Here is a 26,207-nt window from a genome sequence, read left to right on the forward strand (position 1 = left end):
TTGCTTAGCTAGCATACGCCACTTGGCTTTGCTCAGATAACGGTACTTTGTATGAATAGCAGTACATTGCTATGCTAGCATACGCCACTTGGTGAGCATCATTTTGCTCAGATAACGGTAGCCGACGTATGTATAGCAGTACATTGCTTAGCTAGCATACACCACTTGGTTAGCATCGCTTTGCTCAGATAACAGTACTTTGTATGGTTAGCAGTACATCACTTAGCTAGCATTATGTCACTAAATTGGTTAGGTTTTCTCGGATAACTGTACTTTTTGTATAACAATACTTACTCAGGTAGCATTATGTTTCTTAGGTGGTAACACATTACTCGGAGTACCATTGTAGCATTATGTTTAACAAAAAAAGTTTAACAAAAAAAATTTGTAGCAAGTGAACCATCCCCAAAAAACCTGAATTAAGATGAGTTATGTTCTCCATTTTCACAGTAGCGACGCTTAACTTATATTGCAGACCATGTTGCTGGGTACAAAAAAAAAAAAAGAACACCCTGGGCAGTTTTCTGCGTTTGGGATTTGTTTGAAATATGTGGATGGAGAAGCGAGACGGAGGATTCGGCAGATGTTTCCTCGGGAGGTGCCGGCATCGCCCCTCCCGTGGCACGACAACAAAGACACGAGGAAAAGAAGAAGTTCACTGAATCATGAAGTTGTCACCTCTCCCTCGGCGTGTGTGTGTGTGTGTGTGTGTGTGTGTGTGTGTGTCGCTGATGTTCAACCGCTTGCTTCACTTCAATACATTTCAATGAGCAGCCAAAACCAGTCCGCTTTGTGACGCTTGTAACGACAAAATCCACAACAGCCTAGAAAAGTTCTAGTGTTCATCATCCTAAAATTTCACACAAAAGCTGACTATGTCAAACTTTTTTGCGAGCAGCGTAGCAGAAAGGGCCCTCGGTAGGATGCCGTTTGAGACACTTTCTGCACCTTTCGCGCAATCAACCTCTCTACAGGCACAGCATCAAAAGACGGTAACTGTGTCGAAAAGAAACACCTGAAAACCTCAGAGTCGCCGGCTGAATAGAAGCTGATGAGTGGGGGGTGTCATTTAGCAACGCCAGGTGCTGCCACTCCCGCTGATGCTCTTTCAACCCACAGTAGCGTTCCTAACCATAACGCTGTTGTCAACCTCGCTCTCCCATTGTCCTGTTTTTCTTCCGTCCCTTTTGCCTCGTGACGCCTCACGTAAATCATCGGCTAGTGACATGGTGGACTGTATACTGTATATGCAGAGATTATGTCTATAAAATATTATTGGCCTGACCGGATATATATATATATATATATATATATATATATATATATATATATATATATATATATATATATATATATATATATATATATATATATATATATATATATATATATATATATGTATGTATATATGTATGTATGTATGTATATATATATATATATATATATATATATATATATATATATATATATATATATATATATATATATATATATATATATATATATATATATATGTATTATTATTTTTTTAGGTTAACTCCAATGTTTAGTAGAATAAAATTCCAATAACAGATTAATCGGATGCTTGAATTATACAATAACTTATTTTTTGTACCTTAATGCTTACAACAATAAAGATATGAATTACTGGCAGAACATTTGTTTGTTTTACAATACTTTGTCCTTTAATATTTGTTTAATTTTGCAACATAAAAGGGGTAGTGCCTGAATGTTGTTGTGTTATTGTTAATATATTGGGCGGGAATGGCAAAAATTCAGCCAATTTTTAAAGAGCTTATATAAATAAATAAATAAACTGTGCCTTTTTATTAACAGAAATGAATTTAGAATGAAAAACTAACTAACTAACAAAAACCTTGTTACAAAAATTATGTCAGTCTCTTGTTGCTAGGCAGAAATACGACCAGACACACGCTAAGCTAGGCAAAGATACGCTATTATGCGTTATGTGGCATATACAGCATGGCTATATAATACTACATTAAGCTATACTGCTCTCAAATGTAATGTACTGTTTTGCTAGGCTATGCTAATAATTATATAACACTTTATTACACCATGCTAGGCTACGCTTTGCCATGGTATGTTGTACAATGTTCCTCAAGCACAACAACAAGCACAACAAAGTAAAGTAAAGTTCTCGATGACAGAAATACTCAGGTAGAGGTACAAAAGTATGTTTGTTGTGTTAAAACTACTTTGTGAAGTACAAATAAGACAAAAAATTACTTAAGTAAATGTAATGGAGTAAATGTAGTAATGTGTTGCTAACCACTTCAGGGATTACTGTTCTATATTGCCATGTATTGATCAATCATAACGGTACCTTGTTTTTGTGGCCTTTCTGGTTAGCAAATCAGAATAACAATTTCTTCTTCTTTCATCCCCTTCTGTAAATCTTCTCTGTCCTTTTTTGACAGTTTTATTCCACCCATGAAAAAACAGGCGGCGAGTAAAGGCTGCATGGCGAGGACGACAAATGAGGGGCACGGCGGGACAATACGGACGAGACATGATAGGACAGGACAATCTGGGACGTGAGCGGGAAGTTAGCGGTAAGTTTTATGTGCTTGTTTACTCGGGATGACGAGAGAGGACGATGACGGTCGACGCTAGGTCGCCGTGACAAGCGCGGGTCAGGACGCATACCTGACGAAATGAACGCGACTGCCCGGGAGGTAAACGGCGACAGAAATGCTTTGCTACGGGATATTGTGTTCCTACACAGCACATTAATGGAGCGTATAATGTCAGATAGTAGCCTCGGTGCTAATAGGCAAAGAAATACCTTCTTTTGTACTGTATTCTAAAATATAAGTATTATTTTGTTCTTCTTTTATTCCTCTTCATCTCTTTTCTGCTTTTTTCTTCTTTTGTTATTTTTCTTCTTTGCTTCTTTTGGGCATTTTTGATCTTTATCCTTTTCTTTTTAATCTCTTATTCTTTTCTTTGTCTTTTTTCTTCCTCTTTTCTTCCTTTTCTTCTTTAGGACTCCTTATTTTTCTTCTTTTCTTGGGCTTTTTTCTTGTTTTCTTTTCTTTTTCTTCTTTTTTTCTTTTGTTATTTTTCTTTACTTCTTTTGGGCATTTTTTATCTTTATCCTTTTCTTTTTAATCTCTTATTCTTTTCTTTGCCTTTTTTCTTTGCCTTTTTTCTTTGCCTTTTTTCTTTGCCTTTTTTCTTTCTTTTCTTCTTTATGACTTTCCTTATTTTTATTATTTTCTTGCTCTTTTTTCTTGTTTTCGTTTTTCTTCTTTTTTTTCTTTTGTTATTTATCTTTCTTTTCTTCTTTTCTTGATCTTTTTTCATTTTCATTTTCTTCTTTCTTATTTTCTTCTTTCCATATTTTCCTCTCATTCTTATTTTGTCCTGTTCTTTTTTCTTTTCTACTTTTCTTTACCTTCTTTACTTCTTTTCTCCTTTTGTTATTTTCTGCTTTTCATATTTTCTCCTTGCTATTATTCCTCTTTTCTTCTTTTTTGTTGTTTTCTATTTTGTTTCTTCTTCCATGCGAATAACCAAAATAATAAGCTTACCTTGGCTGTCTGGAGCAAACGTAGCATAAAACTATCTAAAAATCAGTTGGGTTCTTGCCTAATGACAACACTCCATAAAAGTTTGATATAAAAATCTAACGCTAACGTTGATTCAGATTAGAATTTTCCATGAGCAAGAAGCAGCAAATAAAGATCCGGGAGGCTTTTCAAGTGGACCACAATGTGAAGGAGGATTGTTGTTCTTCTTCTGTGTCACCTGCTGCTAGCTGTTGCGCATTCAAGCGAGCTGCCGCGCAGTAAACACGTTGATGAAGAGCCCTGGCTGTTAGCGATCACAAAAAAGGGGGGGAAATGAGTTTGCCTGCCGATGAATAACCATATCAGGATCAATTAATGCCGCTGGTATTAATTAACTCACAAAAAGCGAGGAGATGAATACATGGTGATGATGCAATCAGTCGCTTTAGTTGATGCGAAATGGAAGTTCGAACTTCTTCAAGGCTGAGACGTCAGTCATATTCCCCCTAAGGGATGATCAACTTTCACAGCTTGTCAGAGTAATTTATTTTTGTCTTTTTGAATTATTCTTTTAGTTTCTGTTTTTCAGATTATTATTTTTTCTGGTTTATGGATTTTTTTGGGGTGTGGGGGTATGGGGTGTGTGTTTGGGGGGGGGGGGGGGTCGTTTCAAGTGTATAATTGTTTACCCGTTGTGTATGGCATATCTGATCCTGGACAAGCATTGCTGTATCTAGCAGATGTGAATGGGTGTTCCTCCTGAACCAATCAAAGTCTTCAGGTGTCTGTGTAAAGTTGGCAAATTAATAATACCATCCATGTGATTCAAAGATAAAACTCCTAGTATCTTACACCCAAAAGAAAACATGATTCCACTAAATAAGCTGGTCACGTTTGCTTATGAACGCTCAACAAAGTAATGAATGTAGTATATATTATGGAGGAAAGTCCAAATAACAGGAAAAATATATTACAAACAGAAAAAAATCTGAAAAACTGATTTCTTTTAAAGAGAAATAGAAAAAAAATATTGTCCCAAAAACATTTTTTTAAAACATTTGGAAAAATTGGAGGGGAAATGCTCTGGAAAACAGAAAGAAAAAAAATCTCACAAAAGCAGAAGAAAAATCTGAGAAATAGAAAAAAATATATATTCAGAAAAACAAAAGAAATATTTAGAAAAAAATTATTTAGAAAAAAAAATCTATTGTTCTGTAAAAACAGAAACATTTTCAGAAAAGCAAAAATAATTGGAAAAATTGAAAAAAATTATTCCAAAAAACAAGAAAAAAAAGGTCTAAAAAGCAACGTGGTTGTTTTGGGGGTTTCGGTATTCCTAAAGACGAAGAAGGCTGGCTTGTTTCAACCTGATTTAGCACTCCAGGGAAGACGGATCATTTACAGGCAGGAACAAAGTAAGGAGGTCGAGTTTATCTATAAACAATAAGTGTGTCTGATGATGTATTTTATTTAAAGTTTTTATGTTGTAGAGATATGGAGTGTATTGGCGAAGATAAAGTGTTATGCTGTTTCTTGCTTTCGTAATAATGTTATTCATCTCAAAACGAATACTAATACCATAGCTTCGATAAGCTTAGCATAGCATATTTTTGCATAGCCGAACACGACGAAACAGTTGACATTTTGCTTTGAAAATATCTTTATGAGTATACGTTTGAGTAAAGCATTTAAATATTTGTCAGATTAGATTTTTTTCTTTCTTCATTTTGGATCAGTGTTTTCTTAAATCCACGTGGATGCTTTGAGATGTTTCTGAGCCGACGGCTGCAGACGTAACACGCAGCGACAGAGGCCTTGATTAAAACATGCGCCGGATAATGAAATATGAAGCGACACCGAGCTCACAAAGCGGGAGGGACACAATGAAAGCGCCGTGTTTTTCCCGCCCGCTCCAGCGCCCCAGCTCAAAGTCCCGCTCTGCCCACCTGCTCGCCACGCGCTCTCCGGAGAAAGGCTTCCCGTCGCACGCATGATTTATGAGCCATCTGTCGCGTCTGATGTTTCTCTGGCCCGGGACAGGATGTTCCCGACTGGCGCCACGCGCCGCCCCGGCGTTAGCCCTGCCGGCGCATGCCAAGGTCCACGCTAATTAAATTAAACAAGTGATTGTCCAACTGGTACAGGTATGCCCTCTAGTGGAATGCAAAAGAATCACTGCCGAAATACAGTTTGGTTTTCTTTAACTTTCAAGTTTAATCTTTAAGAACTTCTTTTTTTTCTAAGCATTTACTTAGGTACAATTTTCCTGATGGAAAATTAACGAGGGGGCTGCCTGCCACTTCTGACTTGCTTGATCCCACTTTTCTAAACATCACTGCTAAACGGGCTCTGCCAATCACAGCTAAACGGTATCCATGTGACACGTTTGGACTCATTTTTCAAATATGTCAACTTTTATAAAAACAGGTTTTAATTCGTATTTAATTGCAAATGTTTGCATTTGTTCAAATAATTAAAAAAAATCATTTTCAAATCCATCATTCATTATTGCACAGATTTGATTTACATAATATTATCATACTAATACTTATTATAACAATAATTTTTCCAGAAAATATTTTCATTCATTTTTTTCATATTTAAAGGTTTTATTAATACATTTATGTATTTATTTTATTTAAAATAATTGTATTTAATTCATTTTTAAAATGCATTCTGCTTTTCTTTTTTTTTTAGTTAATTCATAATTTTTGTCCAGAAATTATTTTTGGGCGAGTATCTTTTAATATCAATATTTTAGAATGTTTTTAAATGATTATGTACTATTGTTTCAGGTGTGTTATATTTGTTTAATATTTAAATATCTTTCTTTCATTTAGCTTTTTTTGGTGTATTTGATATGAATTGATATTTTTTATTTATTTGTATGTAACTTTTATATAATTTCACATCACTGTATTTTTGTGAATACATTTATGTCCAAGTAAGGATTTGTCTCTTTGTTTCCCAAAAGGCAACAGGCTTTAAAGTTCACAATGGAAAACTGTATGACAGGCTAATGCTAAATTGCTAGTGTATAAAAAGAAAAAGAAACTCGCAAACAAAATACTGTGACCGAGGATAGTAAATAAATAACATTTAAGAGCCGCTGGCAACAAACCAGCATATATATTACCATCATTTGTATTCCTTCAGACGATAAATACGCTGATTGCACCTTTAAGTAAACGCCTCGTGAATATGTATGAAGCTGCGCGTGTTAATTATCACTGGGTCAAACAGCATTTGCATCTCATTTGTGTTTTTTTGTGGTTTGAACTTGCACTGAATGCAAACTGACACTTTCTTTCCAGACTTCACTAAATTGTCATTAAGCAAAGAATAAATTTGAACATCTTGAAAACTGATTTTAAATTATGAAATGCACACACACAAAAATAAACAACACAGGTTGAGCTCAGATTTTGTTAGGAATTGTTAATAAAACAAATTATAAATTTTATTAAACAACCACTAAGTTAAGTCCACCTGAGTTATGTTTTCAGCTCAACTTTAAATTGAAAAAAGAACACCTTACCACAATTGAATAAAAACACACAATTCAAGTTGTTCTCAACATAAATACTAAACATAAAGCTATTGACTCTAACAACATTTTAAATCCACGTCGATCTCAGGTTTTGTCTGGATTTAAAAAAAGAAAAGTTGAAATTTAATTCATAAATAATATTTTAAAGCAACAAAATACACATTTTAAAAATATATTAGTGTAATCCATTGAGAATTTGCCAGGACCATTTATTTCAAGAGCAAATATGAATTAAATGGCATCCTTTTAAAGAACAAATTAAAGTACACTCACATTATTGAAAAAATAAAATAAAAATAAAACCAAAAATCAGAATTAATGTCACACTCTGTGCTGCGGTAATTAAAATTCATACACGGACCACATATTCAGTTGGCTTCATCACACCATAACAATGTATGCTCTCATCATGTGATGGCTGGGAAAAAGTGCACCAAACACAATGTGTCCATACTGATGTGACTGCTTTCAGCAACGGGACTATAAAAAATGTTTATACTCTTCCACCCCAAAAAAAGAGTGAGCCAGAGTCCGCCTAATGGAGGCTTTGCACTTTCCCTTCAAGCTCGAACCGCATCTTTCAATTTTTTTTTATTTATCCTTATAAAAATTGAATGAGGAGAATACGAGTCCATCATGAACAAATGCTGTTTGATGAGAAACAATACAGCAGCCAGTAAAGTGGGCGTTACGCACGCAGGTTCTGACGTCGTACTGTACAAATTACGGCATCGTGTTCGATCGGCCCCTATTTTGTTGCTCCCCACGTGGCGAATGAATATTGCGTATTTGCGGGCTGTCGGGTCTCACTGCAGAGCGGCTGGCCAATTACGCGGCCCAAACTGTGTTATTCAGCAAAAAGCAAATGGCTGTTGACTGCTGTGAGGCGGCACGCTGGGAGCAGCGCCTCTAAAAAAAATAATAATAATAATAACTGAGAAAAGCTCTGAGAAAGTGTAGGGCTTTCATTTCTGATGTTGTTTTTTAATGTGGAAAAAAATGGCAGGGCAACAACAACTTAGCTAGATGACATACTGTAGCAGGAGAACCACTGCAGCCGAGTCCTACTTTGACAGAATTTTGTCTTGTTAGTTAAGTCGACTGACGGTGAAACTAAATGTATGAAAACAAAATTCAAACAAACAAATGTTTACTTTTTGGCTAAGTGTTTGGGGGCTTTTGGGGGACTGATGATTACGTCACCCGTGCTGAGGAAGTAGGTAACGACCAATCATGGTTCAGTTGACCAAACCCAGAAGACAGGTGAACCATGATTGGTCGTTAGCTTCTTCCTCAGCACAGGTGATGTCATCTTCAGTCAACAAGTGGGAATATGTGTTTTTAAAGGTATTAATTGTACATGAAGTTATCAAATTCATTCTGGACAATATTAACTTGTTACTGCTGAAAATGGCTCAATGAGTCAAGTTTGCTTTTAAGGGACTTTTGCATAAACACATTGCGCAGTCAACATGAAAACGTGCACTGCATGACCTTAATATTGTTAGTAGGTTATTAGGATTTGTAGAAGTATGAAGAAGAGAAGTGGCTCTAATGTTGACCCCTGGGGCACTCCTTTGTTGCTGAATGAAAATATTGTTAATTCGTACAAGACAACCAGGTCTTGTCAGGTCTGGTCGTCTTCTGAAAAGGCTTAAATACTTTTTATTTTATTTTTTAAAGCTAGCGACTATGCTAATTGTCTTGTAAGAGTACAGTCCAGTTGTGATTGATTGTTTGCCGAGAATGACATTTCCTGCAATTTGGTTTAAAAAAATTGTAATGTCCCAACCTAGCAGAAACAGTGCAGGGAGATCTGACCGGAGCACATTCCTTCAAAGTCATATCAATCTTTCACCTATTTATTTAAGTTAAATATGTTGCCAGATCCATGGAGGTGGAGGTGGGCAGGTGGCTGCTGACGGGTGGCGCACACACCAGGTAGAGTGGTGGCAACAAGCCAAGTCCTTGCCATGTATGAGGGCAGGCCCCCGAAGCCCCCACAACTTCCAAATGACACCTACATGTGGAGCATATGTTGAAAAGTCACCTCCAGCCACCTCTTTTCCAGCCATTGCAAGCAGGATGCTAAATATTAGCCTAGCTCACATTACTCAAAGACACATGGAGTTTTGTTTGCTCATGTGCAAAATAATCTTGAAACTGGGAACGCGAGCGCCTGGGATGCATGTTACTTTCGGCTCAATCAATATAACAGCGGTGTGCGCACCCCCACCCGGCATCTTAATGAGGCAAAGACCAATCACCAACATCCTGCACACCTTCCTTATCTGCATAGCCAAAAGGAGAACAACGGGAGGCGTGACCTTCATTTTCCTCACTTTTTTTCTGCCATTTGTTACGCAAATGAGGTTGAAATGAAATGTTTTTATCTTTTGTTAAGATGTATTGAGAAGAGAAGTGGTTCTAATGTTGACCCCTGGGGCATCCCTTTATATATGTTAAATGAACAGATCGGATTTTTCGACGTGCTGCTTGCTGTTATGCAAAACATCAAACCTGGCGATTATAACATTGTTTGTTCATCTTTATATTATTATTATGTTCTAATTTACCTTTCTCCCAAGCCCGCTTATTTTTCCTTCTCTTCATTTGTCCAAAAAATACTCCTGAACTTTCCCGCCCCTGCCGCTCCAGCTGCGGGAGGCGTCCAGATGTGCAACATTATCCGCCAGGCACCTGCAGACATGAACCAGCTTATTCACAGGATGTCACAGCCTGACATTTCTTTTTTTTTTAGCACATCCCTTCCTGGGCATCCGAAGCCAATGGAACTTCTCTCTCTAATCCCTCGATCTCGTCTAAATTCCAAGATGGTCACTCTGTAGCAAGCAAAGTTGGTTAGAGTGTCCGAGAAAAAAAACTTGCAAATTTTCGAGTTTATAAAGTGGCAAATTTGCCACTTTAATAAGTGGCAAATTTGCGAGAGAAAAACTATTTTTTACGAGAAATCCACGTCGCGTACTACTCGGACGTTTGCGCCGATACTTTTCGGTCGGGTTTCCAAATAAGGAGATAGTAATGGCTTCAACCATATCATGTTAAGCATTCGCACTTTGAAGCGTTGGGTACTGCCAGCGACAAAGACGCCTCGCTTTGTGAGTATCAAGCATTTGAGTTAATTTGTTAAAATAAATATTTACTTGTACATTTATGTTTCCAGAATTATTATTTACACATTCATACTTTTTAAGTAGCTAAATTGATGTGTCGAATGTGCTGCTCTCCGTCTTTCACAGCAAGTATGCTAGCTTCTGATTGATTAGTGTTTAGTCAGCTGATAGGGGATCAGGAAGTGTTGTCGCTCGAGCTGCCGTGTATGACGAGTAAAGTTTAAATAAAGAATGAATCGTCTCCATCCTGCCTTTTTATTTGATAAAAAGTGTCCCATTAATCACGAACAAATCCTCACATTAGACTATAGCTACGTATATTATATTATATGTATTTCTCGTAAGTTTTTTTCTCGCAAATCTGCCATATTAAACTCGCAAATTTACGAGTTTTTTTTTCTCTGAATATTGCCCCCGCCCTCTAAAAAAATTTTTTTATACGTGGCCCTACTACGCCGTTGTATTTTTTAACTTCTTCTGACAAACGTATAGAAAACTTTGAAGCAAAACCTAATTAAATATATATATTATTTTTTCAAGTGACTATAACAGGAAAGACACTATCCCCAGAATTGTTGCTGAGGTCCAACATGTCACAATTTGCCGCTCAGCATCGCAAGACGTACGAGGGTAGCTTTTGCCTCGATTGCAAAAAAAAACTAACATTTTAGGTGACATAATTGTTGATTCATCATTACATTATTTTCAGCTTGGCTCTTAGTCTACGTGAAAGTAGCTAATTACCGCGCACGGGGAGACATTCGGGACAGCGCCGTGAAAAATGGAACCCGCCAATGTCGGAACGAGGCCTGACAGGTGCCCGCATCCCCATCGCGATCCACCGCTAGCGACCGCTCGGGCCCTCCGCTCGGCGCGTCACAAACAATATTTGCTGACTTCTCTTCCCTCTAATTGGTGTGCAATTTAAAAAAAGGAACACAGAGGCGCCGGCATTGTAAATTAGACTGCAGGGCGCTTTTGGCATATTCGTCTTCCTTCTCGAAGAGCCGGGAGGGAGCCGCAAACACGAGTCTGTTAAATGACGACAAAGACAGACTTCAAATTAATTGTTTGTCCCAAACTGCCGGCTCAGCATGATCTGTGCGTGCGAAGCCATTATGTTGACTGCAGCATGAACGGGAGAGTTGCTAATTGTGGAACAACATGCTATCGTTCTTTAGAAAGAGAAGAAAGTTGTATTGTGAAGTTGTTGCGAAGGTTTCTGATCTTATTCATACCGTCTCAGCAATTAGATGCCCCCCTGTGTGGAGCCAATCATAAGACATACTGCAGTCTTTTCCCACTCAACAAAATCACCAACACTCAAGTTGTTCCATGATGTTAGTTTGGGTGGTCACTATTTTTTAACAAATGGTTTGTGCTTTCTTTTATCCTTAGACCCCAATATTAGATTTGGCAGAGGCATCTTTTGTTTAATTAAAATTTTTAATCATAATTAATCACATGACTTACATAGTTAACTCACGATCAATCGCAAATTTTATACTGTTGTTAACATGAAAGAGTATTACTAAAAATGTGGCTGCATCTTTTAGTCATTGATACAGTAATTTCATAATAATTCATAAAATTGAGTTAAAATTAAAAAAAAAATGCAACGAGTGTGATATTGACTTGGGTTGAGGTCATTTTTCTGCCACTAGATGGCATAATTGCATTTGTAAGACATTGGTGACAGCTTAGTGCATTTTTCTTTTCATATTAAGAGCTATCTAATCTTTATCATGAAGTAACTTGTGAAATTCTGCACATTTTGAAAATTGCAAAATACAACTTGACCCCCATTCTCCACAAATATATGCATTATTATTACATTTATTACTGCTTAATTTTGACGTGGGCGTGTCTGCTGCGTTGCAATGAATTCCCCCACTACAGGATTTCCAAGTAAGGAGCAGTCATTAATTGCACATTAAAAAAAATTGTGGAGTTAAAGGAACTTTCAATTAACTCAAAATTAACACACCCAATAAAAAAATATACAAGTTTTCACCTGTAAACATCATTAAGCAAGTCTCAAATGTGCTCCAATTTCGATACTGTAAATGTATAGGATCGTATGCTGAGAAACTTGGGAGGAGTAATATGGCGGCCTCGTGGCTTCAAAAGTCTTGGCCTATCAGCTATCCAGTAATATACACAGTTTAGTGTTTCGAACATACCTACAAATACGCTTGAAAATATTTGAACGTAAAATGTTTACTCCACATTGCCAGTTCCACACTTCCGTAACTCCGCTTTCACTTGACTATCATTTTTAAATAAAAAATTGGACGTCACTTCACCCAACGTTTGAGTAATTACACTACCCCACCCCAACCCAACCCATGCAACTGCAGAAATTCAATATTATAATTCTTGTGTGTTGTGTTTTAGCATAACAGGCACTTTTCAAGTAAGTCAAATGTGGACTAAAAAATGCAGCATAAAAGCACCAAAATGGCATAAAGATTCAAGGCCGCGCGTATTCTATGACTCTATAACTCACTTCTGACTCGGATAAAGAATTACACAAACACACAGCAAGACACTCGTGCAAATGTTATTTGTACTTGTATGTACATTTGTTATATGTTTTAAGAGCGCTTAATGCAGACGTTTTCAGTGTAAACACTCCTAATTGTTAAGTGCGGTCAAACAAAAGCTCTGATGATGCTGTATTATTTGGACTAATTGATTTACACCACTTTGGAACAAGAGTCCACAATAAATGTGTGTGGAGTTTCATCATTATTCTACAAGCAAGCAGCGCTCCTTTTGTTATGGTTGTTTTTGGCTCACGTGGTCATTACAAGCGCGCAAACCAGGGTCAAAGTTCGCCGCCAACCCTCCTGTGTCGTAAATGAGCCCCACGGGGAGCTTGTGGGCTTGACCAGACCTTTGAGTTGAAAGGTGGTGATGCCTGGAGGCCGTCGCTCACCTTCGGAGGCGGCGTGGGCAAGCGATTCGACCGTTCTCTGCGGCATACCGACTAAAATTACAAAAAGATTATTGGATGCGTTAAAAGGTTCATTTAAAATTGAATTGAATTGAATATTATTTTGCAAAAGTACTTGTAAATGGCCAGTGCTCAAGAATGAACAGATATGTTGTGGGTAGCGTTGTCAATCGGATAAAACATAATGTGTAATGTTATTGTGTAAAAAAATAAATAATTAAAACTCCTTAAAACTAACGATATGCAAAATTCATATTTCTGATAAATGTAAAATGTTTCATTAGGCTACTAATTGATATGATTAAGTATTCAAGTAAATTCCTCAATCCCATTAACTAATTTGCTCCCAAAAACGTATAAATCTGTTCTATTTTAAATGTTTTAGGTGTCCCAAAGACGTATTTATACATTTTTTGTTTTTTATCTTTGTTTTATGCTAAAGCATACAAAAGGCATTGATGCAGCCTCTCATCTGCAGAGAACGGTTGAAGAAATGGTAGTTATTACAAAAATGGCCAGCAGGTGGCAGCAGAGCAGAAGAGATCAACCAGGGCCATGTTGAAAAAAAGCTAATTTCCCCACAGTTTTAAACAGATTTTTGAATAATGATGACTCTAATTTTTCTTTTGGTGTTTTGTTTTTATAGCAATAGAACACAATATTCTGTGGGCCTTGCAAAATCATCCAAAATCCAGTAAAACAGCCGGGAGTGAAGGGGGCAGCTTCAGTGAAAATGGCTGGGAGTGAATGCGTTAACTGCATCAAAGTACGAGCCCCCGCCAATCACTTTATGGCCGACCTCCTGTTCAATTCCCAGCACGGGTCCTTGAGACATTTTCTGTTATGACAGACACGTCCACCCACTTTCAGTTCGATTTATGAAACAGGTGTTGGGGGGGGGGGGGGGGGGGGGCTGGGGGGCTAATTTGTTTCTGACTTGTAACACACCCTCAGTTCAATATTATTTACTCCCATAAAGAAAACACTCAAGCTTCAAGGTCACCAGCAGCTAGTGAGCTAAGACATCATTTCATGGTGCACACGTCCAGCTGTGTGCTCAGAAACTGAGCAAGTACTTTGGCCGTTCCTCGCTTATTGTGTGTGACAATCTGCAATTGAAGCTGCTGTTGCAGTTTCACCTGTGGAACAAACAAGCTCCTGAATACAAAACCCACAAATGGTCATCATTGCCATCATTCTGGCTTCGATTTGTGCTCCTCGTTGGAGGCTCGTGTGTGAATGTGCGCGGTACTAGAGTGCCATCTGTTGGCTCTATTCAAGGCGCTTTCTTTTTTCTTTTTTTTTTGGCTCATGGTCTTGATCACAGGTGCTGTTTGACAGAAGGTCAAACCTTGGACAAATCCCGGAATCTGTTCACAAGCTGTTGTTTGCTGCTAGTACTAGCGTTGATGCTAATTTCCTCCCCGTTGCCTTTTTTTAGTGGTGGCATGTGTTTGAGAGGATTTATTCCAATTCTTAAACTGGATTTGAAAGTTAATTGAAGACGCAAATTGAGGGATCATGTGGACAGGTGTATTCAATATTTTCGTTGTCACTCATGTAGAGCCCAAGACAAAACAGACACTCGTAAAAAATGTAATTCACAAGACTTCACAATACAATTTAAAAAATGCAGTTTTACTATATACGAGGGGAGTTGGCGATTTTAAATATTGTTATTAATCGCATGACTTCAATAGTTAACTCACAATTAATTGCAAATGTTATATCTGTTCTAAATGTACAATGATTTTTTAATTTTTTTCATATTCTTGTTAACATAAAATTGGAATCTTTTGGTCATTGATACAGTAATTTCATAATAATTCATAAAATGGAGTTCAAATTAAAAGGATGGACTGTAAAAGTGTGATATTGATCTGTGTTGAGGTCATTTTTCTGTTACTAGATGGCATAATTGCATAATTAAGAGCTATCTAATCTTTACCATGAAGTACCTTTTAAAATTTTTGACTGGACATGTCTGCTGCGTTACAACTGGAATTTCCTCAGTACAGGCTTTCCACTTAAGGAAAACGTAAAAAAAATAAAATAAGTTTTGCTGCATTAGAGGAACTTTAAATTAACTAAGAATTAACATGCATCTAACATATAACATATACATATTTAATAAACTAAACTAAACTAAAATTGAAATATCTCCAAATTCTGATCTTTTTTTTATCGACACACTTTTTTCGGGTAAAAAAAAATACGAAATGAATGCATTATTTTTATTTAATTGAAAATGAGAAATCTAAAATAAATTAAACTTTTTAAAAAAAAAACTTTTTTTTAAATGTGACTGAACGTGGCGTTGACATCAAACTCGACCTCTGATGCCTCAAACATGCATCTGTCTGTTCAATGTTACAATGTTCCCACGTTTAAAAAATAATATTGCAGCAATGTTCAGCTAATGAAAACAAAACAAAAAACGCCATCCGGGAAATATTTCAGAGCCCCAATAGGATGCAGATTGTTAGTATAGCATATTCATGCCCGAATTTTGTATCTACAGTTCACACTGCCCACCTGTCTATGGTGCATTGTGAACATTGTATATGATGTACGTTGTATAATTTCAGACAGTGCTGGAACACTATATGAGCACTTTGCATTGTGCATGAGGTTATCCAAGTACTCATTTTTCCTGACATTTCTCAGCCGGGCTGTGAGTCGACGCTTCGGAAAAACGACTCACGTTGGTGGTCTGGAACGAGACGACTGAACAATAGCTATTCAGGGGAAAGAGGCTTATAAAACAATGATCGGGGAGAATAATGGAGCTCTGCTGGCTGTTTACCGCGGCTACGCGGCGCAACAATGAGCAGTCGGCGGCGGCAAATGATGATGAGCAGCACAATGCAAGACTCGAAAAAAACGCTCACTCGCTTTCGTTTAACATGCTGCATGGGATCCCCATTATAAAATGTACAACTTATAAATATAATTAAAAAAAGAAAAGAAAAAAAAAAACCAAAAAATAAAATGTACAACTAGTGCGTATGCATAAAAAGCTACAGAATAATCTGGACATAATTGTGGATATAGCTAATTACAAAATAAAAACAAAATAATGGTTATGTTTTCTTATTTTTTTCTAAATACTTTAAGTGAAGGTAAACTCTGCAAAGAGTTCTACAAATGACATTTATTAGTTCATTCTAATAATAAGAAGAAGTTAACTGTAGATTTAGCCGTTAGCGACACGTTAACTAGCCAAGCGCCAGTCTACTGGAGACATTGACAAATAAAGCAAATGAAAAACTAGACAATTAGTCAACTTCACGTCAAGTCACATCATTTAGTGGGCCGCGGCTGGTAAAAGTCACGCAAAATAGTCTGAAAATGCAAAAGGAAGCAAATCAAAGAGACGACCGTACACAAATCGGCCGAGTTAGCATGAAAAGGATTTGTTGTTTATTTAAAACCACCATATAGCTTTATCTTAGAGTCAATTTAGCTTAATGCTAACAAACAATGCAAAACACTATAGACAGGCGAATGTACCGCATGGATATCGCTGTGTTATAACCCGTTTATCCTCTGCAAAGAACCGCTAATATTACTGTAGCTTACCTAGTTGTGACCACCATTTTGATTTCTATCCCAAATTTCCTCCACGCAGCCAAGGTGCACAAACAAGAAACAGCAGCATTGAAAACGTACACTTTATTTTATATCTTGACTATATGTGATTATAAAGTATATTATAGAAGACTATTTTTCATCCGAAAAATCACATTATTATTTTTTTGTTGCTGACTAAGTCGAAGTCAGCTACAAAATGGCTGCAAACCTTCCTAGCTTATGACTGCTTGTGTTTTTTTCCCTTCTTCTTCTTCTTCTTCTTCTTCTTCCACTATGTTGTAAGAACAGAAGCAACACTCATCCTCCCTCTGCGTGCGGTCAACAGCGACGTGCGTGTGTGCGTGTCGCCATGGCCGTGTATTTCCCTCCTTCAAAGCTCTTGTCTCGCCACACTCAGCCACAAGTGACCTGCGTCACGGGGTGGGGTGGAAATCAATAGTCAATTCCATTTTGCCGCTTTAGCGTGCGACAGGTAGTAGATAGAAGCGCATTGGGTGCATGTCTGGAGCACGAGTGTAAGTCCAAGCTTGACCGACCCCCGATCCTCCCTTTCCGACCTGCGCCATTGTCTCTTTTCACGTTTCTCGGAAACCGTGCGGAGGAACAAAGCGCCTCTTCAAGTGTGAACGTCCAATATGACAGATAATTTAACTCAAGACTGCAGACTAGCATGTCAAAACATGTTTGTAATTGACATATTTTGATTGGAATTGCCATGGAGGTATTATTTCAACTTTAGATGCTCGCTAAGCTAAAGATTTGCAGACTGCTGGTCCAACTCCTGATTGGATGACTTTTGGGGCGCTTGAGAATTGTTTGTGCCATATTCAAATGAGTATACAATTAATTAAATTAAAAACTAAAACTCATTTTTTTAAATGTAATTAAATAAATCGCAACAGACATTCAGAAACAGAGAAAAACAGAACTTTCAAAACATTTTAAAATAAATAAATGTCGGTTTGTTTCTAAAATGACTAAAAGACTGTACTATGATATTGATTTAATTATTTTTTAAACTTAATTAAAGGTATGGGAGGAAAAAGCAGAGTTTGTAACTTGGGTTTAAAAGCGATTACACTTGGGGCTGACTGCAGCATAACAATGAAATGCCGCTTCACCATGTTCGCTTTGAATTATTATTTTTAGTTATTGCAATTATTTTTGTTTGTTTCTGCCAGAATCTGTGTTGATTGGCACACATTTAAGTGGCGCACAATTCGTGTTGGCAGGCTCATGAATGAACACGTGGCTGCATGTACTTCGATTAATGGCCTTTGGATGCCGCTTAATTGGCACCCTTGGTAAGCAGAATGAGGAATGCGTGGGCTTGTTTGTTGCATATTTTTAATTATCTATTTAATTGCCCTTTTATTTATGTGATTTTGGCAAACTAAATACTCTAACCTCATATATTAGAACCAAAAATGTACATGCAAAGCACTAACTGTGTTTCATTGTACCGCTGCCCATTTGTGTTCTTGCTATCACATATTGTTATATATTAAAATACATGCCGATTACACACTATGATCTTAAAAATGTATTACATTTTACATAACGGACATAATTACTGAACAATTGTACCAGTTGTTATTACCACGACAATATATATTTTGTCATAAGACATCAAAAATAAAGTCACGTGAATTGACACAGATTCCAAATGTCCTCTGAGACCGTTTGTTTGCATATGTCCAAGCATGCTAATAATAACACAGGAGCGAAGAAGAGGAACAGAAAGTCATTCACATGCACTCTGCGCATTGCCACATTTCGGCACATATGGTTACTCCATCTGCGACTTTAAGCGCATCGGCATTTTAACAGCAGGTGAAAATAATTGTTACACTCAAGCTAACATCCAAAAATTCCAACATTTCTGAAATTCAGGATTTATATAGTTTTTAGTAATTGATTTTTAACACAGCAAGTGATTCGCACCTTCACTTTATCTAGCATTTCAATTGACCAATTCCAAAGATTAGACTCACAAAGCCAACTGATATGTGCTAAAAGCCTTCTGAAAAAATGCTTAGCCTACATGCTAACAATTGTTTTGCTAACACATAGCAACAACTTTAAATAAGTAAAATGCTAACAGTTGTTTGCTAGCATACAACAAAATGGCAGCCTAAGTAGAAAAGACGTTAAGACAGACAGATTTTTACATTGTGCTCTGTTGTTGAGTACTATTTCGAATTAGAATCGAACAAATGCTAACATGCTAACAGTTGATATGCTAACATAAAACAAGATAGCAGCTTGTGTTGGCCTCCAGAAGGGAATATTTCACATTCTGCTCAGTGGTTGGGCACAAGTTCTAACAAGACTGGCTAAAATGCTAACAGTTGGTATGTTAACATACAGAAAGATAGAAACCTCAGTAGAAAAAGTGCTAAAACAGAGCAGTATGTATTTTATAGGGTAGCAAATTCTAACATGCAAATGGTTTATTTATGATAGTAACATAGTTTTGCATCCGCGCACTCATTATGAACTCCAGATTGTACCTCTTCTGAAGGCGTTTGACATTGGAGGTTCAACTCAGTCCTTCACTTGAGCATTAGCATCAGCGATTAGCCGCCGCCGTGATTACGACAGACCCGACTGCGGTTAACGACTGTGTAATGTCAGGCTACGAGGCCATCTTTCCAGCCGCGTGACTAATGTGAGCTCAGTCACGTCTGAAAAGAGGAGGAGGCCGGCGTCTTATTAAGTGCGGTAACAAGCGCGCTAATCAAAAACGGCGGCGGCGCTTCATCACTTAGCTTCGGGGGCTAATTTCTCACGCTCGCTGAAATGTAGCATGTAATGCCCGGCGGACGGCGGCGTGCGTGTCTTCCATTACTAACGATTAGCAGAGAGGAGCCAGCAAAGTATGCCCTCGTGTGCCGACTAGTTAATGTACAGTGGAAATAAAGAGTTTACACAGCCTTGCTCAAATGCCAGGTTTTTGTGATTTTGTGATATACAAAATGTGACCACAATAAATAATGTCCAGAACTTTTTCACCGTTAATGTGACCTAATCTGTAAAACTCAATTAAAAAATAAATGTTTTCTAATTTTCATATCTTACGTGCAACGCATTTATGATTACATAAGCTAATCAAAGCTAGCGCGCTAACATCTAGCATACCATCAGTCGTTTAGTCGTTCTGTCAACTATTTTGTCAATTAATTGATGGATCCGATTTTTTTAAATTGTTTTATTTTCCATCCCTTCATTAAAACAGAAAGTAAATGAATCATGATTCAGTTCCTGGTTTTGGTGACAAGGCTGCAAAAAGGACCTAAACACACAATTCACAGGTTTAAAACCAAAAAACCAAAAAAAGGAACTAGATTTATTAAGTAGTCAAGTGATCATAAAAGTATCGAGAGAGAAAATCTCTGAAATGCTGGTGAGAATACGGAACAAAAGAAGCAACAAAAGATGATAAACTGCAGATAAAACTCTGCACTGTGTAACATGGTAGGATATAAAACGGACTTAAAACGGACAGGGATAGACTCAGATGTTTTATACACAAGGAATGGGCTGCAGTTAGAGACGATCACCACACCAAGAAAACGCAGGGACAGGAAATAACAAGAGGAAACGATTATTACAAAATAAAAGCAGACATGACAACATGAAAGAGGACTAAAAACTGAGAACTTAAGAAAAACGTCAAGACATTTGGTCCGTAACATCAGAAAATCTACACACACACAAAAATACTAATCATTGTAATGTTTTCCAAAGTAAAAGCAGATTTTGCAGATGTCTTATTTGAAAAAAAGGACAAATATAAGTCTGTCTGCTTCCATACAGAAATATGACAATATTTACCGTTGAGAGCCTGAGGATTTGGTTCATTTAAAATTTAATGAGCTCTCTGAGCAATTAACTCATTCACTGCCATTGACGGCTATAAACGTCAAAAATGTATTTTAACAATTTCTATTAGTTTAACTTTTTTTTCCCACTTTTGTTAAACGAAAACTTAGAATTTTTTTTATTGTACATTTAGAACAGATATAAAATTTGTGATTAATCATGAGTTAACTAGTGAAGTCATGTAATTAATTACAATTTTTAAAAAATCATCGCCTCTTGCCCCTAATTTTTAATAATCTCTTTTATTTTTTATGAATTTATGGCAGTGAATGAGTTAATTTTCTTTACCGAAAGAAAAAATGTATCCGTCCATCCAATCAATTTGTTGACAAAAGCTCAAAACTGGTGTATTTTTACGGGTCTCGTTTAATTTATTAATTTGTAGGTTGGCTTGACTTCTCCCACTGATTATCTCCCGATCCCAAGGGTTCACACACTTTTTCAACCTTGCACTGTGACGTTTCCATGTTATGTACAAAATAAATGTTTTTGCTTTCTTCTTTTTTCTTCCTCCTCCCCCCGACAGTCCGTCAGTCAAGGGCCTCTTCCTGGAAAGCCGCTCTCCACTTTCAAAACAAGGACGGCCACACGCGAAGGGAGCATAAAGCTTCTCGGACCCTCGGTGCGGTGTGATCCTGTCACCTGTGGTGAGTGGACCCTCTCCTGCTCTCTGATGACATTTTCCTTCCTAAGTCACATGTACAGCTTTTCATGGATGGACGGACAGACAGACAGACATATATTTCTTCATACAGTATATCCATTTTGGGGGGCGGGGGCTATCATATCACATTTACACTTTTTCAATCCATTTATTAAATAAGAGGATGTGATGTCTTTCATGTTGGCATTTGGTTGTTGTTTTTTCATAAAAAAAAATACAAATTAAATTTCCTCTTGTAAAAAAGGTTGATATTGTTATCATTAATTGACTTTGATGTTAACCATTGCAGAATTTTTCCTTTCATTTCTTAAAGAGATTTGCCCATGTTGGCATTTGTTAAAGTTTTCCTTACAATATGAACAAAGTATCGCATGAGTCAGCTTTACATTCTTTCTTTTTTTTTTTTTTTTTTAAAGGAATGAAACAACAAACTTTTCTCTAAAAATGTCCACAATTCCCGAGTGCTAACATTTTTGTTTGATGTTAGCATTTGGAATGTTTTACCTCATTGCATTGCGCTCTTTCCGTCGTTTCGTTTAAAAGAGGATGTAAAATAACTATTTTTCCTTATTAATATCAAAATTAATGATAATAGCATTTGGGAATGTTTTCTGTGCCTCAAATGTGCTGCGGCATCACCTATTTAAAGTGATAGCATTTATCATTTGGGAACGTATTCCTCACTGTAGTTTTAGCATTGCGTTAGCGCCTCCGTGTTTTGTACATTTAACTCATTCACTGCCATTGACGGTTATAGACGTCAACGAGCCATTTTAACTGGGCTGGCAATTAATGTGTTTTTAATAATAATAAGAAGATGTGAAATAGCTAGCTTTCCTCTTAAATATATATATTATTTTTTTTATGCCTGCTGAATTAAAGGTTTCTCTTCAGAGTGAGTGGCCTTGTTGTGAGAAATAGGTACACGAAATGAGGAAGTGGTGCTGAGTGTGTAATTGTACCGTGGCAAGGATGTTGCTAAATGGCCAAAGTGTTGCAATAAACCTCCTCCTCGTCCTCGAACATCAGCAGCGGGAAAGGAAACATATGGCAGCTGTAGTACAATCATTGCAACACAATTGCAAATGCATTTGCACCACTTACTGCCAAATGGAAATGGCACACAGTAAGTGTCTGTAATATATATCAAATTGCCTTGCTTGAAAAAGATGTGGAAAGAAAAAAAAATATGCTACTTTTATTTTTATTTTTTTTAAGAAATACTGTATGTCACACCTTGAGATTGGATAAGGGGGGGGGGACTCACTTGATTAAGGTATTTATTTTATAAAATAAGAAGTCTAATGTTCCAAGATTAAACTCGCTTTTTTCCCTCATAAAATAAGTCTCTATATTAAGCCCCCCCCCCCCCCACAAAAAAAGAGGGGGGGGAAATAATAAGTCATTGTTTTAAGGTCTTTTAATATACAATATTGTGAGGTTTGTCTTTTATTGACAGAATAATATGAGAATAAAGTTGTATTAAATTGTGTTTTTAAAGACAAAAAATGTAAATTACAATACTGATGCCATATTTTTTCATGAAAAAAATCATGAAATAATTTTTTTTTCAAAACATGAGTAACGAGAAAGTTTTTTTTTCAAGAGTGAAAGTCATATCACGAGGTTAAAGTCATATTTTATTTTTTTTAAAGAAAAGAAAAGTAAAGTCACTGAGAAGTGCTATGAGAATGCTAAAATATTTTTTCCCAGATTGAAGTAATTATTTTCATTTTTAAAAAGTCTCAATATTACAATAAAGTTTTATTTTTCTAGAAAAAAAATAGTATTATGACATTTAAGTTCTTTTTTTCTTGTTGTTTTTTTAATTGATGTGGTATTTTTTTTCTAAAAAGAAAATGACACCATTAGTCCTTTTTTAGCCACACAGACAAACGATCAGGTGCACATCCACAGCGGCCAACATGACATCATCATCATCTTCGCGCAGTTCCTTTTAAATGTACGTTGCGCATGTCCCTCTCCTGCATCTACATGTCATATCGACCGCACGGTGCTCTCTCTCTCTGCATTCAATTTGAATGGAATAAGTGGAGCCACTTCGGTTGGCTTGTAGTTGGCTGCGTTCCGTTCCAAAATGGCGCACTTATACCTACGCTCGTCTAGGGAAATACCAAGAGAAAGAAAACCGCACCCATGCGCAGATAGACAGAGCATCATTGTATGCCATGTGTAAATGAAACCTAATAAGTGTCCGTCTTTATTAAATTTCCAAATAGACTTTTTAGAGCCTCCGGCAAACCACCTGCTGGGACTAATCAGGCATTCTCAAATGGAAACAGCCAAAGGGATTTGGAGGTCTTTATGTGAGCTGCTGATAAGAAATGAAAATCGTTCTCGCATTTTCAACAAAGACGAAAGAAGCAAACAAATGACTTCATTCGTCTTCACGGGCTGCATTTGCGATTCCGATTTAATGAGGCTATCAAAAAAGGATTGCTTCGGCATCTTGGTGCCAAGGAACTAAGTTGAAGTGAGTTGAGGAGGGGTTTCATGAAGACAGGGCAAAAGTGCTACGCTTTCCCCGCCATCTTGTGCTTAAGTTAGCTTAAAAGCAACAAAAAAAATCAAAATATCTCAATTAGAATCTCAATTTAAAATAATAAAATAAATAAAAATAAATACATTTTAAAAAATAAAATAATATTTTTGGGCAATAAAAAAGTCACGGTATAATTTCCTTTAAAACACTATTATTTATTTCTTTTTTTAACCTGATGTGACAGCGAGCGCCTTGTTGTCACAGCGTGGAAAAGCAGCGCCTTTTCTGTTTTTACAGTTCAAACGTGGATGTCTCGTCATAAAGTTGCTAGACGAAATTCCCAGATCAGAGTCATGCCATTTGATTGCCACTTGAGTGGGGCGTGGTTTCAGCGCATTCGGCGGACACGCCCACAAAAAACAGCAAATTTGAAGAATCGTTTTATATACTTTATACTTTTTTTTTTTCAAGCATTCAAACTTCATAGGATCACTAACAACAGTCTTCTCTGTGGTATTTCAAATTTGAAGGACATTTATTTTCACTTCGCAGGGACTTTAAATGTGGCGAAAAATCAAAACTGTGTCATTGGGTCACTTGAACCGTGCAGTGTGTGAACCCCGCTAACGTGTGACTTTCTGGTAATGTTGCCGTCAATTCGACTTCTCACCATTGTTTTGAAAGACAAAACCAAGGGAAGTTTCTTCACGCTGTCTTCCAAGTGTGTGTGCATGTGTGTATGAGGAAATTCATTGTACATGACAACATGTACGTATTTGTGTTTGGCATTTTTGGCTACGGCACAGACATGTGCCAAGTTCTCACGGGGAACACATTCGGTAAGGGACAGGAAGTGTAACTGCCAGTCTGTCTACTCTCTGGCTTGCTTTTGGCAGCACGGCCGCGTTTTTGACATTAATTTTCTGGCATAATAATTCAGACTGTTCAAAATGTTACCCGTTTAACTTGTTTCTAAAAAGAAGACCAACTGGTGGATCTTGTATTCTTCTGCTAAAAGAAAAGATTTAAGTATACAGTGTTTACATACTATTGCTAATCGACTTGACAGAGTAGTTTTAATATAGCATATCGTTCCTACTATGTGAAAAACACTCTTTTTTTTTTTTTTGCGTTTTTGCGATGTCTGCATTCAGTTTCATCACAAAAACATAAAAATATAAATAAATAAATAAAAAACAAAAATGTATATGTTTTTTTTTGTTTAGAAGAAACATTTCTTTTACTTTGCCACTAATTAATTACATTGTGTGTATTTCCTTTTTAGCTTCAATCCAGTGCAGACCAGCAAAATCCAGATTTCATTGGCGGTTTCATGAGTGTGGAATGGTGAGTAGTTCGAAGCTTTTGTTTTTCAATCGAATAAGCAGCAGCAACATGACATTACAGGTGCAATTTCGAAGAATCACTCTCACATCTGCTTTTTTTTTTTATTATTATTCATCCATATTCTTCATAACTTAACTCCAAAAACGACACGTCTCGGCAATGCGACATCTCGTGATTGTTTTTCGGCTTCCTGACAGGTTTTGCCATCATGGCGGCCGCGTGGATGTCGGTGCTTGTCGTGCTGGCGGCAGTAAGCGGGGCGGAAATCAGTAAGTGTTGCCATCAGGGGGAACGTGACAATGGAAAATTGTGAACCCGAGACGATGATTCCCCTTGTCGTGGCGTTGGTGTTACAAAGCTGTCAAGAACTTTGGGAGGTGTCACAGGATTTTATTAATTAGCTGCAAAAAAAATATTTGGTCATACACGATGCTGTAGAAAAGTATAAAGGAGTGTTTGGGCCACACAGGATAGGAAAGACAAAAATATACAATGAGAATAATAATAACTTTGTCCAGAGAAGTTTTAATGAAAAAAAACCAAGTTATTTTACAAGATTAAAGTCAGCATTATGACAATAAAGTGTGTGTAATAATGCAAGATTAGCATATTTTTTACGAGACGGGTAATAATGTAACCAAAGTGATGTTCTATTTCCTCCCCCAAAAAATCACAGCTTTGTGATATTGCATTTTTTTAAATACAATAAATTTGTTGTTAATAAATAAATTAGAAACACATTTGTGTTTTTGTTGGAAAAATATGTAAAGATGTGTTGAATCGAGTAGAAAATCTGTAATACCGCATTACGACATTTGTCACTTTTTTTTTTGTGAAAAAAGCTATTATTTTTCATTTATTCATTTTTAGGGGGAAAAAAGGCCTAGTATGAGTTTTTAATTGTATTTCTTGCATTCGCAACTCTTACTTTTTAAATATTTTTTTCTGCAAAAGTCACAACATTACAACCAAAAGGACAAAAGTAATCTTAGTGTGACATAGATCTGACTGTCATCCACATAGCAATGGAAGGAA

At 36.8% G+C, this 26,207-nt stretch overlaps 1 protein-coding gene across 2 annotated transcripts in view; it reads left to right on the plus strand.

Annotated features, from left to right (window-relative positions):
• Positions 1-26,207, plus strand: part of csf3r (colony stimulating factor 3 receptor) — a 40,653-nt gene that overhangs the window by 5,101 nt on the left and 9,345 nt on the right. For both annotated transcript variants that reach the window (XM_086079526.1, XM_086079527.1), the window contains exons 2-5: positions 2,442-2,576; positions 21,185-21,305; positions 25,111-25,172; positions 25,370-25,441. In XM_086079526.1, coding sequence (XP_085935652.1) covers positions 25,381-25,441 — 61 coding nt within the window. In that variant the 5' untranslated portion in view covers positions 2,442-2,576; positions 21,185-21,305; positions 25,111-25,172; positions 25,370-25,380. The remainder of the gene's footprint in view (positions 1-2,441; positions 2,577-21,184; positions 21,306-25,110; positions 25,173-25,369; positions 25,442-26,207) is intronic.

Source organism: Leptonotus elevatus, chromosome 6 (genome assembly GCF_054856555.1).
Source record: "Leptonotus elevatus isolate MCC_2025b chromosome 6, RoL_Lele_1.0, whole genome shotgun sequence".
NCBI classification, from domain to species: domain Eukaryota; kingdom Metazoa; phylum Chordata; class Actinopteri; order Syngnathiformes; family Syngnathidae; genus Leptonotus; species Leptonotus elevatus.